The sequence below is a fragment of the Sciurus carolinensis genome, chromosome 3, assembly GCF_902686445.1.
Source record: "Sciurus carolinensis chromosome 3, mSciCar1.2, whole genome shotgun sequence".
Lineage (NCBI taxonomy): Eukaryota > Metazoa > Chordata > Mammalia > Rodentia > Sciuridae > Sciurus > Sciurus carolinensis.
The window spans coordinates 19,750,834-19,769,318 of NC_062215.1; the positions used below are offsets into that span (position 1 = coordinate 19,750,834).

Below are 18,485 nucleotides of genomic sequence, written 5' to 3' on the forward strand. Positions count from 1 at the left end.
GTCACCAAATCCAAGTTGATCCAGGGCAGAGGGCAAGAAGACAGTTTTCAAATACTGATGGACTGATAAGGCCAGATAGACTTATAAACTAAAGTTGAGGGCTTTACAGTCTTTGCAGAGCAGATACATAAAATACTATGATTTTATTAGCAGCCACAGATGTACCATTTTTCACATTTTACACTTTTTCTTATGTGTGGTACTGGGGATGGAACCCAGGGCCTCATGTGTGCTAGTAGGCAAATGCTCTACCACTAAGTTACATTCCCAGCCCCTTACACTTATCTTGTTTCATAGGAAACAAGACTAATTCTAGTGAAATATCAATAGTGTATCTTAAATAAGTAATGATGCTGGAAAAGTTTAAGTTAAAATGTACTACATAATAATGCAGAAACTAAGTGCATCTGGCAATTTCATACATGAAAATAATGCTGAATCCTTAGTGTTTGGAGCAATATATTTTACCCATCTTTGGTCAGTCCTGGAGCAGTACCCACCAGGCTGAATGACAAAGAAACTAAAAAGGCTAAAACACTGAAGACCAAAACGCACCACTCTGGAGTCAATTTATAATGAAACACTGGCCTGTAAACCGAGATCTGCTATAGTACCTAGCCCCACTGCAGTCCCCATTGCAAGATAGGATGTCCTCCATCATCCAGCCTCCAGGACAAGTGGTGCTTACAGAATCAAAACCAGGACACATTGCCACTGGTTACTGATATGTGCTCCTATATATAGTTGAGCATCAAGGATTCTCTTGAGAAGTATATCTTGAAAACATTTACTTCCAAAAAGACTGTTAGTCTTCTTGAGAGACACACAGAGGAAAGTACATATCAGAAATGGGTTCCCATTCTCATAAACAAAAAGACTACTGTTTGCACTGTGAGGACTACCTTATTAGGAAGATTTCAGTTCTTAACTTCAAGAAAAGAGGCTTATATTAAAATCAACTTATGGTTAATTCCTTTAAAAAGTTGTTTTCAGGGGCTGGGGAGATAGCTCAGTCGGTAGAGTGCTTGCCTTGCAAGCACAAGGCCCTGGGTTCGATCCCCAGCACCCAAAAAAAAAAAAAAAAAGTTATTGTCAACTGCGTGTAGTGGAGCATGCCTGTAATCCCAGTCACTTGGGAATAGAGACAGAATGATCGAGGAAAATTAGAGGCCAGCCTCAAGAACTAGGGAAGACCCTGTCTTAATGTAAAAAATAAAAAGGGTTAGGGTTATAGCCTAAGGAAAAAAAAGAAATTGTTCTCAGACCTTCCCATTCTTTTTTTTGTGTGTGTGTGGTGCTAGGGATTGAACCCAGGGCCTTGTGCATGCAAGGCAAGCACTCTACCAACTGAGCTATCTCCCCAGCCTGACAATCCCATTCTTTTTTTTTTTTTTTTTTTGCAGTACTGGGGATTGAACTCAGGGCCTTGTGCTTGCAAGGTAAGCACTCTACCAGCTGAGCTATCTCCCCAGCCCTGCCAATCCCATTCTTAAAATTTACAGGAAGCCATGGAATATACAGTCTTTCCTGATTTTGGAGTCAGGAAGAAAAAGAAACCAGACTTTGTAAAAAGAATTTAAATTCTTGCCCTAAACTTTCTAAACTCTCAGACCTGCTTCATATATCGGAAGATAGCTTCCAACTTGACTAACAGGATCCTCAACATGAATGTCTTCCTGAACCAACAATTCATTCATGTTGTCACTCACTGCCATGGAATAGTTAGAACAACTCAAGTCTTCTAAATAGCAGACGTGGCACAATGAGTTGAAGCATTAGCTGTGTGCCCTGACTGATTCCTTTAACATAGGCTCAAACACATATACGCACATGTATACTGCAGTAGCATGCAAGGGCAGAATTTTTTTTGTTTTTATCTATTGAACCCAGAGTCTTATTCATCCTAAACAGGAGCTCTACCTCAGAGCTACACCCTCAGCTCTGAGAAACTTTTTATTTTTATTTTACTTTATTTTTTGGTACAGGGACTGAACCCAGGGGCACTCTACCACTACGTCATATCCCTACCTCTTTTCGTTTTTTGAGACAGGGTCTCTATTAAATTGCCAAGGCTGGCCTTGAACTTGTGATCCTCCTCTCAGTCTCCCGAGTCACTGGGATTATAGGCATGTGCCACCACACCCAGTTTTAAGAACCTTTCTGAAATGCTAACTTGCTGGGGGAAAAAAGATTTTGCACTCATTTGGCTGGCCACCTAAGAGTCTAGGAAAAAAGTCCTTCACCCCTCCTCTGACCACTTGCTCTCATTCTAGAAGACTAACACATCTACAGAGCAAGGTGCTGATCTACTGTCCAGGCACTCTCATCAAAAGGCATCCTTGATGTTCTTCAGTTGGCGCACAGCCAAGTCCACAGGAAGGCTGAACTTGAGGCTGCTGAGGCGACTGAGCAGATTGAGGGCACTCTCAAAGCCTGTGTGGGCCATGTAGCTCCAGGGCTGGTAGTGTGGCTCAATGAGTGATCCTGACTTACAGATGAGGTTCACCCAGGACACTAGACGCTGTTCATTCAGGGCCATGCACACCAAGGCCTTCAGCTCTGAGTCTGCACTGCGCTTGAAAGGGTCATGCTCTGTCAGCACCATGTGGATGGCTGTCAATAGACTCTGTTTGGGGGTCACAATAGTGCCACCCATAACGGGCAGGGCAAAGGACTGGGAGAGCTTCCGGGCCGGGGATTCCACATAAGCTCGACCATTCTTAGCATGGTAGTACTTCACAAAGAGCTCCCAGGGATGCATGGTCTCAGGGGCTGAGGAGAAGGCTGGCAACAAACAAGCTATGGGGGCCATGACAAGGCTCATTCCGGGGGAGGAGGCATAGAGTCCATGGGCCAGCAGGTCCCTCACAGCCACTGTCAGTTCCTTCCGCACAGCCATGGTCAGCTCATCCTTGCCTCCCAGAGAGAGGTCCTGGAGGTTGGCAGAGGTTATGACATGGTCATGTGACTGGTATCTCAAGGCTAGCTGCTTCACTCTATCTACCGATATCTCCAGCTTCTTCAGTAAGGGGGTGTAGTCTCTGTCGGCCTGGCCCCTCTGCCATAGGGTTTGAGGGATCTGGCCTGTGGCACAACCAAACTGGCTAACGGCAAAGATCTGGAGCACAGCCAGCGCTTTCCTCATCAGGTGTAGCCCCGTCTCCCGGACTCTCTTCACATCTTCTGTCTTCACTGTTTAGAAAAAGATAATGGCTGGTCAGCAGGAGGCGTAATGAAACAGAGGAACATTCTGCAAGTCACAGGGTGGGATTAAGTTTTGCTTCCCTGACGTAGTATGTGGGCCAGACTCACCTAAGATGCAGTTAGACTGACTTATATTTTTGGTTAGTGATAGTAGCTGTGCTGAGATAAAATTCACATATCATATAATTTACCCACTTAAAGTGTACAATTTAGTGGTTTTTGGTTTTTCTTTTTGTTTGTTTTATGGTACTGGGGATTGAACCCAGGGCCTTGTGCATGCTAAGCAAGCACTCTACCACTAAGCTACCCATCCCAGCCCTAGTGGTTTTTTTCAGTATATTTAGTTGTGCAACCATTGTGGTAATCAATCATAGAATATTTTTATCATCCCCCAAGAAAATTCTGCACTATTAGCATGTCCCCATTTCTTCTCAAGACCTAAACAACCACTAATCTACTTTCTGGCTCTATGGACTTTCCTGTTCTGGAAGGTGTACTTACTTTTGCTGTTTCCTGGAGGCAGTCTGCTACTGCCTGTTCTGGTGGAGCCATTTCCTGTCTTCCCACTGGCCTTGCATTCACAATGTCCACCACCTGTCTGTAAGGGGCTTCCTACTTCATCTGTAATCAGAAGTTACGTAGGCGAGACAGTTATTTAGTCTACATGGCAGGAAAAATAATATTTAATGATGTCTACCATATGCCAAAAATTTTACAAATTCTGATTTCATTGTGTAAAATGGTGACTAACACATTGTAGTTGGCTCAATAAATATTTGTTTAGTAAATGAAGCCTGAATCATCATTTTTCAAATGAGAAGAATGAGACTAAAGAGGTTAGTAACCTGCCCAAGAATATAAAGTCAGGAAGTGACACAGCTGGAATTTTAACTATCTGGTTCTAAAACCCATGTTCCTTCTACTCTATCAGGCAGATAAGACCTCTTAAATAGTACATTAAGAACTAGTGATGTAACAGTGGTCCACTTTATGCTTTGAATATAGCCCTTGCTGTTCTGCCACTGCAACTTATTTTTTAAATGGACATGTTTCTTTTTCTTCCTCTTTCCCTGCTCCTCCCTAATTTCTCCCCATCCCTAATCTCAGGGGAAAACAGGATTACCTTTCTTCTCCATTTTAAGCAGATTTATCTGTCCTTGAGGACATACTCACCACAGGAACAAAGTAATCCAGACTTTGGGCACAGAACCAGAATATCTCAGAAATGACTATCTCCCAAATTTTAACAAATGAATTACAACTCCAACAGAGAACAAGTGGAATGTAGTCTTTGAATCACCTTTTTAAAAGCCCCCCTGTTCCTGCTGATAGGGGGAATCACAGTCTCTGACAGGAGTCAGTTGTGTTTCTCCTTTGCTAGCAAAGCAATAAAACTTAAAAAAAAAAACAAAAAAAAACAAAACAAAACTAGCAATCCCAGAGTCTCAGGAGGCTGAGGCAGGAGGATCACGAGTTCAAAGCCAGCTCAGCAACTAGTGAGACCCTGTTCTCTAAGGGTTCAATCTCTAGTACCAAAAAAATGGTGCATGTTGCATGCCTGTAGTCCCAGCTACTTGGGGCGCTGGGGTGAGAAAACTGCTTGAGCCCATGAGTTCAAAGCCAGTTCAGCAACACTAAGAGAACCAGTATCAAAAAAAAGAAAAAAAGAACTGGCACCTTTAAGCATTAGTACTCAGAATAAATATAATTATTAAGACATCTGTTCACCCTCCTATCACCATTCCCTTCTCTGACCTTGAATAAAGCTGATGAACATCTCAAGATCTCGGATCTGGGTTTTTAGTTGCTCAACCAATTGTTCTTTCACTCGGGCTGGGTTGACAATCTGAGCCACTGCTGCATCCACACGCTGACGAAGCTCTTCAGTGGATAGGGAACTGATGTCCTCATTCAGATTCATGTCCAGTTTCTTTATTAACTCATCTATGATCACCTATCAGGACCATAAGCAATGAACACACCCTTTGGAATTCTCAAGGAGAGGGTTAGAGAGAAGAATCTTAAGCAAGTATTATACTTTTAAATGGAAATCAAAACTATGCAGACCTTCAAATTTGTGAGAAAATTATCTAACTGTTGATCAAGGTGATCAGACTCTACTTCTTTTAATTTAACAAGAACCTTTAGTTCCTCTCTGATAGGAATGGCTCCTTTCACTAACTGTAAATTTTTTACCACGCCAGTCAGCTCTTACTCAGTAAAACAACAGTATAAATAACCCAAAGAGGCTGATGGTCCAAAAGCCTCATATTTAGTTTCTCTAAAGGTTTCCAAGAGAATGCATACTGATTTTTCTTAAAATCCTTTTTATCTCTTCTTGCCCTACTCTAGACAACTAAAGGACAACTCTATAAAACATCAAGGTATATTACAGCCAAAATATTCTAGCAACATTATTAGGAACAATCTGAAATCCAGACAACACGTATTTTCCATTTTACGAATGGCTCTGTATAAGAGTAAAATTTCCCTTTGATTTGGACTAGTAGGGATTCTCAGTGAGGCCACAGGTAAACTGAACCTGGAGAGGCTGTCCTGGGAATGTTGGCAGGGACAAATTAACCTTATGTAATGATGAAGGTGCCTCTGAGGCCTGCTCACCCTCTGTCTTTCCAAGACCACAGATTGTGGCAGGGAGTCATAACTGCCCTCTTGATAGGCAAATGTTTCCAGGTCATCTAGCTGGGTCTTGAGCTGTAATATCAGTTCCTTCTGCTTCTCCCTCTGGGTTTCCAGACGCTCTTGTTTTTCCCGCTCACTCTAAGGTAAGAAAAATACTGGTCCATTTCACAGAAAAGAGAAACTCAGAACACATTAAGAATCTTTTTGGCTGGGTATGGTGGTGCACACCTGTAATCCCAGGAACTCGGGAGGCTGAGACAGAAGGATGGCAAGTTTGAGGTCGGCCTCAGCAATTTAGTGAGGCCCTAAGCAAATTAGTGAGACCCTGCTCAAAATAAAAAATAAAAACGGCTGGAAACGTAGTTGGTAGTAAATTGCCCCTATATTCAATTCCCTGTACTAAAAAATAAATAAATAAATAAAGCTCTCAAACCAGTAACGATCAGGAAAATATGAAACACTCAATCGACAAAATAGGTTCAAAGTAATAATAATAATTATTCCACCCAGGGCAATTTATTTATTTATTTAGAAATGGACTGATCTTGGGCTCCTGGACTCAAGTGTTCCTCCCACTCCAACATCCTCCAAGTAGCTAGAACTATAGGCTAGGTACACCACCACACCCAACTATGGGGCAATTTATTATACACATTTTCTTTCTTTTTTTTAATATATATATTTTTTAGTTGTTGATGAACCTTTATTTTATTTATTTATATGTGGTGCTGAGAATTGAACCCAGTGCCTCACACATTCTAGGCAAGCGCTTAGCCCTCACGTTTTCTTAAAGGAAGTTCTGGGCATATCTCAGTGGTAGAGCATTTACCTAGCACATGCAAGGCCCTGTGTTTGATCCCCAGCACTGTAAAAAACACACAGTGTCTATCCTTTATTGGGATACAAAGAGGTCTTTTGTTAAAACTGCTCTTTGTTTTTCAAATGTCTAGTTGGGATAGAGACAACTCATCTTAGCCAAGAGTGCCTCCCAGGAATTAAACATGCCACCTCCACAACCAATGGCCACAGCTTAACTCGTGAATACCTGTGCGGCCAAGTCAGGGTGTAAAGAAAGGCTTTTTAACTCATAACCAGTTTTCTTAAGGTTCAATCTCCTCCATTTCCTCTGATAAGATTACAGGATACTTAAAAAAAAAAAAAAAAAAAATCAAATGAAGGGTAGAATGCTTGCCTTGCAAGCACAAAGCCCTGGGTTCGATCCCCAGCACCCAAAAAAAAAAAAAAAAAAAAAAGTAATGGGGTAAGAAGGTAACTTTTTTTTTTTTTTTGGCAGTGTTGGGATCCAACCCAGAGTCCTATCCTATGCAATCTACTACTAAGCTATGTACTCCAGTTCCTTGTTTTGTTTAAGTGTCTGGTAAGTTTTCCTAGAATAAATTCCATTTTTCACTGTTTGATACCAGATAGTTTCTGCACTTAAATTATTAAAAAACTCTTGCTAAATAAAGTCTTGCTAATATATTCTTTTTTTTTTGTGGTACCGGGGATCGAACTCAGGGCCTTGTGCTTGCGAGGCAAGCATTCTACCAGCTAAGCTATCTCCCCAGCCCCGCTAACATATTCTTAAGACACTGGCATTTCCTTGCCTTTCTTGACTGTCAAAACCAAAAAAGCAGGGGCTGGGGACATAGCTCTCAGCAGTAGAGCACCTTTCCCTAGCACATTTGAGGCCCTGGATTCGATCCCAGCGCAGCAAAACAGATAAATTAAAAAAAAAAATTAAAAAAGCAAAACCAGCAAATTGTTTGTAGGTGTACATTTTAAACTAGAAGTCTATAACAGTATTATAACTTAACCTTAAAAAAGTACTTACCAAGCCCTCCAGAAGTAATGCATGAGAGAAAAAAATGAAAAGCAACAAATTAACTTTTAGTTCAAGTATTTATAAAACAATCCTCTTGCATTAGCTTTGCTCAACACAAAAGCAAGTTATTTCCTTAGGACACTCTCTCTCCAATCCTTTCTGCTAGAGTTTTTCATGGAATCCTATCCTCTTTTGGTACTTAGTAAAATCTTAGCTGTCCTTTAAGAAGTTTTCCTGATTTCTCCAGGCAGGATGAATAATTTCCTCCTCAGTATTTTGTATACACTTACTGTAGCTTATGCATTTGTTTATGATTCTGCCTCCAGTAACTTCGAAGTTCCTTAAGAGTAAGGGTCTTGACTCTGAATCACCAATACCAAGCACAGTGCATGGCATAGAATGAGTTCTCAGTACTTTTTTTTTCCAGTACTGGGGATTAAACCCAGGGGTGCTCTACCACTGATCTACATTCCCAGTCCTTTTTATTTTTTGTTTTGAGACAGGATCTCCCCAAATTGCTAAGGCTGGCCTCAAACTTGAGATCCTCCTGCTACTTCAGCCTTTTGAGTCACTGGGGCTTCAGGTGTGCACCACTGCTCCTGGCTTCTCAGCACATATTTTTAAAAATTTTTATTTGTAGATAGACACAATAACTTTATTTATTTTTATGTGGTGCTGAGGATCAAACCTAGTGCCTCGCACATGCCAGGCAAGCACTCTACCACTAAGCTACAACCCCAGCCCTCAGTACATATTTGTTACAGGTCACTGAACTAAATTAGGTATAGAATGACAAATTCCGAATAATGAACTCTGACTGAAGCTGTCTAACTAGCCTAAGAAGAAAGATCTAGGAAAACGGTCTTTATTTGTTTTCATTGTGTTCCAACTTTGTGAAGCCAAAGAAGAAAGAAACCAAAATTCTGTTTTCATGACTTAATTATCTGCTGAATTCTGTCTCTTGTTGATAGCTATGGTATCATATTTGCTGGAGCATAGGCAAAAAATTTAATAAAGAATAATGAGCTCTGGTGCAAGGTAGGAAATAATAGCTATCATTCTTAGTATGAAGTGAGATAAAATACTGCCTTAAAAAAATTGGGGAAACTGGGGATGTAACTCAGTCACAGAGGTTTACCTAGCATTCTTGAAGCCCTTGGTTCCATTCCCAGCACTATCCACCAGCACAACAACAAAATGAAATCAATGATAGATAAATCATTCAGTTCAAAGATGTCCCCCACTTAGTTACTATCTGTTCAATGTATGCACAGAACAGTTTCAGCTGTTTATTAGGTAGACCCACTAGTTTTTTTTTAAGTGTTACACTGGGAGCCTGAGGCAGGAGGATCTCAGGTTCAAGACCAGTCTCAGCAATTTAGTGAGACCCTGTCTCAAAACAAAACAATCTGGGCATGGTGGCACATGCCTGTAATCTCAGTGAGCTAGAAGGCTGAATCAGGAGTACAAAAGTGTTTGTGTGTGTGTGTGTGTGTGTGGTAGTAAGGATTGAATCCAGGGACACTTTACCACTGAGGCACATCTCCAACCCTTTATATTTTTTTATTTTGATACAGTCTCATTAAATTGCTGAAGTTGGCTTCCAACTTGTGATCCCTTTGCCTGAGCCTCCCAAGTCACTGGGATTACAGGCATAAGCCACCATTCCAGCTAGGAGGACAAGTCTGTGGCCATCTAGAAAACTTAGTGAGGCTCTGTTTCAAAAGAAAAAAAAGGGCTTGGGAGGCTCAGTAGTAGAGCACCCTTGGGTTTAATTCCACAGTACCAAAAATAAATAAATAAATAAAAAAGGGCTGGGGATGTAGCTCAGTGGGAGAGCACCCCTTAATTCAATTCCCACTACTGCAAAAAATAAATGTTTAAAACATTTCAAAAATAAATTACTACACTGTTTATGAAAGCAAAAATGAGCAATGAAAAGTGTTGCATCCACTGAGAACCTTTTGTTCTTTTCCATCCCGAACAGGACCTTGCAAAAGTAATTCTATTTTTTTTAGTCTTTAAGGCAGGCAGTTTAAGGTGGCTATTCCTTATGCATGGACCTGTGGATGTGGAAAAAAGGGTGGAACAGTAAATACAGGATTGCATTGGTAACTTGTGATTAAAATAAGTGAATATCTGCTGCTGATAAATTTTCTTGGCTAAAATCAATTCAAGTGGGAAGAAAGTCACATGTTGAGTTATAACTTGAAGAGTAAAAAGGTAAAAAAGCTACATGGGTTCACTTCCAGAGATTCAAAGCTTGTAAGAAAACTTTCCTTGGTGTGGAATACATAGTTTCAATGCTTCTCAAAGAAGGCAAACTGAATCCATCTTGTTAGTTACCAGAGGACCTCATTCAGAATACCTAGTTGTTAAGTAGGAGGAAGGAGCAGTTTGAAAATACTGATGTTAGGAAAATTATATAATCGAGTCATGTTTCTTTCAGTTAGTAAGAGACTGCTGTTCACCCAAGTTCTGACCGGATAAGAGGGTGTAAAGATTAAAGACTGCCTAGATTTACAGGAAAGTAGAGGAATTAATCTAAAATTTCCACGGATTCCAACTCACTTTCCAATTCGAATTCCCATGGTCAGGATACCCCATCAGCAAAAGTGTTTAGAGCTAAGAGTGTAGCTCCGTAATAGAACCCGTGCTTAGCAAGCGCAAGGCCCTGGGTTGAATCTCCAGCACCAAAAAAAGTGTCCAGTACTCTGCTCACGGCTCCTCACATCATCACACAGCACAATTTTTTCGCATACCTTCAATATGCATCTCTCACACTCAAGTTCCCTGATCTCTAGTCCTCTTAGACCATCCACTTCTGGCTCCAGTTTCCCTGTTTCTGACATATTCATACCCACCTAGTTGAGTCTGCTCTCCCCTTTCTACCTCCTTCTGTATTAGCAACGCCACTCACTTAAACCCCGATTCCCAAATCTGTTGGGGCCCAGCCCCACCCGCTCACCTGGTCCTCGCCCCGCAACCGTGGTCGGTCCCCAGGCAGCCTGTCGCCCTCGTCGCTGGTAGGGTCCCCGGGCCCCTCGTAACCCAGGACGTGAGGGCAGCCGCGGAAGGCGAATTCTTCCAGCTCGCGCAAGAGGCGCTGCTGCTCTGCCGGTGCCCCACGCACCACCTGGCGCAGGCGGAACTGCACCTGCGCGAAGTGCGAGGACAGCGCGAGCAATGCTGAATCCAGCCGCCGCCGTTCGGCCCTCAGTCGCCGCAAAGTACAGCTGGGCGAATCTGGCGGGGAACCCCGGGCTGTGCCGGGCTCCTCGGTCGCCCCCTCTTCCGAAAATGCAGACACCCCAGGTCCGGTCTCTGCCACCGCCCCTACCGGGGCCCAGCGCACCGCCTCGCATGGTGGCAGCAATTCCTCTTCCTCCTCCTCTTCGTCCTTTGTCTTTGCCTCAACGGCCGCCACCACCGCTACCGACTCCTCAGCAGCCTCGACAGCGGCCATCTTCCCGGAAACACCGCTGCACGTCAGCCGCGCCCCCTTGCTGCCATGGCAACGGCGTGCGGTCCGGGAAAAGCCGGAGGATTGGTGGGCGGGGCTTAAAGTTCGGGCGTCCCCGAGGGCGGTCCACCTGAGGGTGGTACGCCTCTCAGGGACTTCTTTAGAGCCAATGTTTTATTGGGAGCCTATTCTGAATTAGGAATGGAGTACGAAAAGTTAGAGAAGCAGATCAATGAAGCCAGGGACATGCCATTCCCTGTGCACAGAATCTAGTTTAGCTCTTTCCCTGGTTTTAGCGGATACGCGGTCTTTTCCTAATCTGTACATTTTAGGGGACTGTGAGAGGTTAAAGGCTACAGTGTTTAATCTCTCCCAGAATCCCTCCAGAGTGCAGATCTCTAGGCAGTTAAGCGACCTTCCCCACTGTCTCAACCCTTCCCTCGACCATATAAGGAAAGGCAGCTGCTGGGGGCGTCCCCAGTATCTAAAGATAGAGGCTTTTGCCTAGGACTCCAAACGCCACTGGGCAGGTGGAGCAGCCATGGCGCGGTAAGTGTTTCCGGCCGTGGTATTGCCCCCTCCCCTCCACCCTTTTCCCTGGAGATTCCCTGCCCACGTCTTGTGCGCTCTTTAGGTTCTGTGAGGCCCCACGGGAGCCCCAGACCTCAGACCTCTGTAACTTGTAGGGTGAGTTTTGATTTGACCTGGGTTCACCCTCACCACATCTCCGCACTTCGTCACTCCTTTCCTCCCTCTTGTGTCTCTTTAGCTATACTTTGACAAGACTGTGGCACCGAATGTCCCTATATGGTCCCCTCCCTTATTTTTCCCAATTGCCCTGGCTTCCCTTCCCCACCCTTATGAAGCCCCACTACACTCCTTTTCAGGCAGCATGCCCGGACCCTGTGGTATGACAGACCCAAGTATGTGTTCATGGAGTTTTGTGTTGAGGACAGCACGGATGTCCATGTGCTCATTGAGGATCATCGCATTGTGTTCAGGTAATGGCCCTCCTCTATGGAGGGCCTCGATTCTCAGGAACTTCCTTTCCTAATCCGGACCCCCGCTCCCAGACTCCCACATCTCAGTTTCATTATTTCTGTAGCTGCAAGAATGGTGATGGAGTGGAGTTGTACAACGAGATTGAGTTCTATGCCAAAGTGAACTCCAAGGTGAGGGTGGGCTGGATCACGTAAGGTTTGGATGGAAAAGGTGCCCAGGAGATTCATATGAAAACTCAGATCCTAAGAATAAGGCTCTCTCTCTGACAGGATTCCCAGGATAAGAGGTCCGGCCGCTCTATTACTTGCTTTGTGAGGAAATGGAAGGAGAAGGTGGCCTGGCCCCGGCTCACCAAGGAGGATATCAAGGTGTGTGGGGAGTGGCTTGCTCCTTCTGTGCTCTCTGTTCATCCTCTGGGATTGCCCTTTCCTCCTTTCTAGTCAAAATTCAATGACTCATCAGGTCCTGCTTAGTTGACCTACTCAATATGCTGACTTCCTTCCTCCCATCCCCTGTACTGGGGACTGAACCCAGGGTGCTCTATCACTGAACTACATCCCCAGCCTTTTTTATTTTTATTTTTCAAAAACTGATGAAGATTTATTTAGGAAAGTAAACACATATACAAGGAAGAATGGGGCAATCTCAAGAGAAACACCACTGGAGTGAAGCAAGGATACCCACTCAAGGAAGAATGCAGGCTAGCTTCAGAGGAACAGACAACCTTTATTTATTATTTTGAGACAGAATCTTGCTAAATTGCTGAGGCTGGTGTTAAATTTGTGATCCTCCTGCCTCAGTGCACCACCATACCTGGTTGACCTCCTAAATATTTTGAACTTATTATTTAATTTCTTCCTGGTTCAGACCTCATCCATCAGTGTTTTGGGGCAAGTGGTTTTTGTTTATTTTTTTTAAATATATTTTTAATTGTAAAGGAACACAATACCTTTATTTTACTTATTTTTATGTGGTGCTGAGGATGGAACCCAGTGCCTTACACATACAAGGCAATTACTCTACCACTGAACTACAACCCCAGCCCCTTTGGTGAAGTTTGTTGCATATTTTTGGTCCCATCCACAATCCATCCTGTGCATCACTCCAAGGATAGACTGTCTAAAACATATATTAACCTTGACACTTTCCCACATAAGACCCTCCAGTGGCTTTTCCTCTAAAGATTTTTTTTTTTTTTTTTTTTTTTTTTGGGTGCTAGGGATTGAACCCAGGGCCTTGTGCTTACAAGGCAAGCACTCTACCGACTGAGCTATCTCCCCAGCCCCTCCCCTAAAGATTGAATGTTGAGCTAGGCATGGTGATGCATGTCTTTAATCCCAACTACTTGGGAGGCTGAAGCAGGATGATCGCAAGTTCAAGGTCAACCTGAGTAATTTAGTGAGACCCTGCCTTAAAGTAAAATATAAAAGGGGATGGGACTGTAGCTCAATGGTTCAATCCCTAGTACCAATACAAACAGAACAACCACAAAAAATTCAAAGCTTAAAAATTGGCCACCTGCTGGCTGAATCTGACTTTCACATTTGTTTTAATAATTTTCACAGTGTTAATTTTTTTTCCCCTTCAGTACTAGGGATTGAACCCAGAACCTCGTTCATGCTAGGCAGGTGCTTTACTACTGAGCTACATTCCTTACCCTTTAAAAATTTTTTATTTTTATTTTTGAGACACAGTCTCATTAAATTGCTCAGGTGGCCTTGAACTTGTGATCTTTCTGCCTCAGTTTCCTGAATAGCAGGGATCACAGGTTCCATCATTGCCTGTTTTGACTGGTTACATTTACATTATTTTGTTACTTAATGACATTTTAAAATGTAGATATTTTATCTACAAATTCAGATTATCAGCTTCTTTGAAATTTGGGAGAGTCTGGCTGTATTCCCAAATGCTGAGTAGAAGCTTTAAATGAGGTATGCACTTCACCTCAGGTTACTCTTTTTCATTACCTCCCTGACTTTTTTCTTTCTTTTTTTTAAGGCATTTGAGCTGTAACTCCTGCCCTTTGGATTGAATTCCAAGTACTGTAGCATGGCACAAATCCCATCCTATACTTTCTGCCTCAGAGTTTACATTCCAGACACAGCAAGCTATTTGCAGTGTTTTGTTTTGTACAAACTAGGCTTTCTCACCTTTATAACTTTGCTCAAGCCATGTCTTTTTCCTGAAAATCCACCACCTTCCTCACCTTCATCTACCTGACCCCTGTATATCCTTCAAGGCCCTGCTATTCCAAGTTGGGTTCCCCTACCTCCTTTCTGGGTTCCCATGATATCCCTGTTTCACCCCACCACCCTACTTTTCCCACTGTGTGCAAGGCTGTCTGTGAATTTTTTTTTTAAATATATCTCTCCCTGACCTTTCTTCCTGATGACTGGACAGTCCATTGAACATTTTTATAATCCCAGTGTCAAACTCAGAGTCTGACCAATAGTATATGTTCAATAAATATCTGTTAAATGAATGTGTGAATGATGTCTTCCCTGTATAAATGAGGGCACTTTGGAACATGCCTCAAAGTATCACCTCTAATTCCAAGGAATGCCACATGTCTGTCTTGATTGATTGACTCCTATGATGCTTTATGATATTTTCCTACAAATGTTGTCTCTCTAATCATTTGACTCTCGAAGGGCAGGACTTCTATGCTTTTATAGATCCTGTCATTTCTGGCATTGTGCTCAGCAGCTAGTAGGTAAGTATCTGTGGATGCCAGTGACAACATGGCAGCCTGGAGGGGAGTTGGTGAAAAGGGATGCTGTTGGGAAGACTATACTGCATTGACCCTCTTACCCTCCTGTGCGCATGTCCCTAGTCTTTTCATGCTGAAAAGACTGCTGTGCTGCTCTTCCTGCCTGTGACTTGATGTTTCCCCTTGCAGCCAGTGTGGCTGTCTGTGGACTTTGATAACTGGAGAGACTGGGAGGGAGATGAAGAGGTGGAGCTGGCTCACGTGGAGCATTATGCAGAGGTAGGAGAGACAGCACCTATTATTTTTTGCCCGTCTTGGTCATTCTCTGTATCTGTCTGCATGCATTTCTTTGGAGGACTGTTATCAGGGCCAGGCAGGGATATTCAGGCTTCCTTAGTAGGCTATTCATTGGTGCTGTTACTCTTTACATATTTCATGCAATGTTTAGTAGGGATGAGAGGAATTAATATTAGTGGAATTATATATGAAATTATATATGAATTCAGTTACTATTCATGGATTAGCCTGTGTTCTGAAAAGTTTTGGCAAAATTGCTTCCCATAGTTCTGTAATTTTTTTTTTTTTTTTTTTTTTTTGTGGTGCTGGGGATCGATCCCAGGGCCTTGTGCTTGCAAGGCAAGCACTCTACCAACTGAGCTATCTCTCCAGCACCCCCAGCCATTTTTTATATTTTATTTAGAGACAGCATGTCGCTGAGTTGCTGAGGGCCTTGCTAAGTTTTTGAGACTGACTTTGAACTCTTGATTCTCCTGCCTCAGCCTATCAAGCTGCTGGGATTGTAGGCATGCACCACTGTGACAGGCTGCAATTAATTTCAGTGATGTGTTAGGGGTTTTGAAGATGGGAGTAGTTGCCTGGCAGGCTCTGGCTAAGACCATCCTTCTATGGTCCATCAGTATGCAGATTGCTCTTCTTTCACCCTCTTGTCTCTTGGGACTATTTTCTCTTCCTATTAGCTTTTGAAGAAGGTCAGCACCAAGAGACCTCCACCTGCCATGGATGACCTGGATGTAAGTAATGCCTTTCCCACCACCCTTCAATTTCTTTTTAGGCCTTAAAAAATAATACCCTAGAAAGTTTCTATCCCAGTCTCTAGCACAAAGTAGTTCTCAGTGAATATTAACCAAATTTGAATTTGACAAATGTTCTCCAAGTTTTAAAAAACCCCAACAAGATCCTCCTCCCTTCCATCTCCCCTTCTTTACTACAGTAGAGCAGACCTGGTCCTGTTGAGTATCTTTAATTGAAATTCTGAAACTAAGTGATTCATAACAGAGTGCCGTTTATTGAGTGCCAGTGGTTTATTTTATTATCCAAAGTTAAAATCCTTCAATATTAGCTTCCTAAGAAGTATGTTTTAAAAGGTAACAAAAGAAAACATGGAGAGCAGGCAGCAGTGAGCAGTTGCATTTGTAAACATAAATGTTCGTTCTTTGTAGAGTCTATAGGAGCTTTGTCTTTTTTTCTCTCCCTAGGATGATTCTGACGGTGCTGAAGCAACAAGTAATTAACTTTCTGTGACAGCAGAGCTGAGGAGGTTGTAACTACCTTCTGTTGCTCTGAAAAGCCCTGGCCTGGACCCTTGTCAGCTGTTTGGCTGTGCACCAAGGTCCTCTGAGATCTCTGAACTTTTCTAGAAGTTCTTTATTAAGTGTTCCCCTTATACTTTATGTCTTCCTCCTGGGCATTTGACTTTGGTGCTGCATCAAGATGGCAGGATAAAAGGAGGAGTATACAGGTGGGGCTTCTGACTTCTTACTGATTAATGTATAAGATCTATGTTTGGAATGCTTGGTTATTTGAGTTTGTGCATATATGTGACAGAGCAAAAGCCAAAGAAGAAACAGATTATAATAAAACTCTAGGAGTCGTTCTCCATCTATCCTTCTTGTATTTTCCTCTTGGTGGAAAGCCTCTTCTCCTTTCAGAATTTCTCTTAAGAAGGTAGGGTAGGGCTTAGAGGTTTTGGCCCTCATGGAGGTTGGAATAAAAAAAGATACTAGGGGCAGGCTTGTAACCAAACTGAGGGACTTCCTCTTGCCCAGATCTGGGCTTGGTCCTTTTTAGAACCAGTCACCTTAAGCCATGTCTGTAATCCCTGTGGAAGGCTGTAACAGGAGGATGGCAAGTTTGAGGCCAGCTTCAGCAATTTAGCAAGGCCCTAAGCAACCTAAAGAGACCCTGCCTCAAAATAATGAAAAGGGCTGGGGATGTAGCTCAGTGGTAAAACACCCCTGAGTTCAATTCTCAGTACAAAAAAAACAAAAACAACAACAAAAATAACAACAACAACAAAAAAAAAAATAAAGCAAACAACAACAAAAACCCCAAGGAAACAAATAAAAAACCTCAGCCACCTCAACTTCCTGCATGCTCCAGAAATCTTTTCACATTTTCAAAACTAATTGTTACTCTAATGTCTATATCTGTATATTCTTCCATTTAACAGCTTCTTCATTCATCCACAAATGCACATTGAGTGCCTAATATGTACAATGACTATAAGTTAAAACCAATGTAATACCCACAGACCTTGCTCTTTGAAGTCATGATTTAAGTTTGTTTGTTTGTTTGTACTGGGGATTGAATCCAGGGTGCTTAACTGCTGAGCCACATCCCCAGTTCATTTTATTTTTAATTTTGAGAGAGGTTCTCACTAAATTACTTAGGGTCTTGCTAAATTGTTGAGGCTGGCTTTACACTTGCAATTCTCTGCCTCAGCCTCCCAAGTTGCTGGGATTATAGGCACGGACTGTGACATATGGCCCGAAATCATGGTAAAGTATTAAGATTTATTTTTAAAAGTAAACTTTAAAACACATGTATAAGCAAGATATATGGATATAGTTTAAAAAATGAAATTATATAAAAGCTGAGCATAGTGGTGCATGCCTGTAATCCCTGCGACTTGGGAGGCTAAGACAGGAGGGTCACAAGCTCTAGGCCAGCCTCAGCAACTTAGCAAGACCCTATCTCAAAAAATAAAAAAGGGTCGGGCACAATGGTGCACACCTGTAATCCCAGCAGCTCAGGAGGCTGAGACAGGAGGATTGCAAGTTCAAAGCCACAGTTTTATTTTCTTTCTCTTTCTTTCTTTCTGTCTTTGTGTGTTTGTGTGTGTGTGTGGTACGGGGGATTGAACCCAGGTTCACTCTACCACTGAATTACATCTCCAGCCCTGTTTTAGTCAGCTTTTTCACTGCTGTGACTAAAAGACCCAACAAGAACAATTTGAAGAAAAGTTTATTTGGGGGCTCACGATTTCAGAGGTCTCAGTCTGTAGATGGCCAGCTCCATTCCTTGAGGCTTGAGGTGAGGCTGAACATCATGGCAGAAGAGTATGGTGGAGGGAAGCAGCTCACATGATGATTAGAAGCAGAGAGAGAGACTCCACTCTCCAGTTACAAAATATATGCCCCAGAGGCATACCCCTAGGGACCACCTCCTCTAGCCACACACTACCCACCTTCAATTACCACTCAAGTTAATCCCATGAGGGGATTAATTAAACGATTGGGTTAAGACTTTCATAACCCAATCATTTCTCCCTTAAGCCTTCTTTCATTGTCTCGCACATGAGCTTTTGGGGGACACCTCACATCCAAAACATAATATTC

General features: G+C 42.7%; 2 protein-coding genes across 3 annotated transcripts; one reads left to right on the forward strand and one right to left on the reverse strand.

Annotated features, from left to right (window-relative positions):
- Positions 1-1,380: 1,380 nt before the first annotated feature.
- Rundc1 (RUN domain containing 1) lies at positions 1,381-11,167 on the reverse strand. Of its 2 annotated transcripts, XM_047543581.1 has the most exons (6): positions 10,641-11,167; positions 7,682-7,687; positions 5,827-5,985; positions 4,960-5,158; positions 3,706-3,825; positions 1,381-3,192 (listed from the first exon to the last, which is right to left on the reverse strand). In XM_047543581.1, exons 1-6 carry the CDS (start codon positions 11,136-11,138, stop codon positions 2,327-2,329), a joined length of 1,848 nt encoding a protein of 615 aa, XP_047399537.1. In that variant the 5' UTR covers positions 11,139-11,167; the 3' UTR covers positions 1,381-2,326. The 2 variants fall into 2 exon arrangements, with proteins under 2 accessions (XP_047399537.1, XP_047399538.1); XM_047543582.1 differs by lacking the exon at positions 7,682-7,687.
- A 114-nt stretch (positions 11,168-11,281) lies between these two features.
- Ptges3l (prostaglandin E synthase 3 like) lies at positions 11,282-16,743 on the forward strand. Its single transcript, XM_047543619.1, has 7 exons — positions 11,282-11,684; positions 12,023-12,136; positions 12,241-12,307; positions 12,407-12,505; positions 15,037-15,126; positions 15,825-15,878; positions 16,344-16,743. The coding sequence occupies exons 1-7, from the start codon at positions 11,677-11,679 to the stop codon at positions 16,377-16,379; spliced, it is 468 nt and encodes a 155-aa protein (XP_047399575.1). The 5' UTR covers positions 11,282-11,676; the 3' UTR covers positions 16,380-16,743.
- The last annotated feature ends 1,742 nt before the right edge of the window (positions 16,744-18,485 follow it).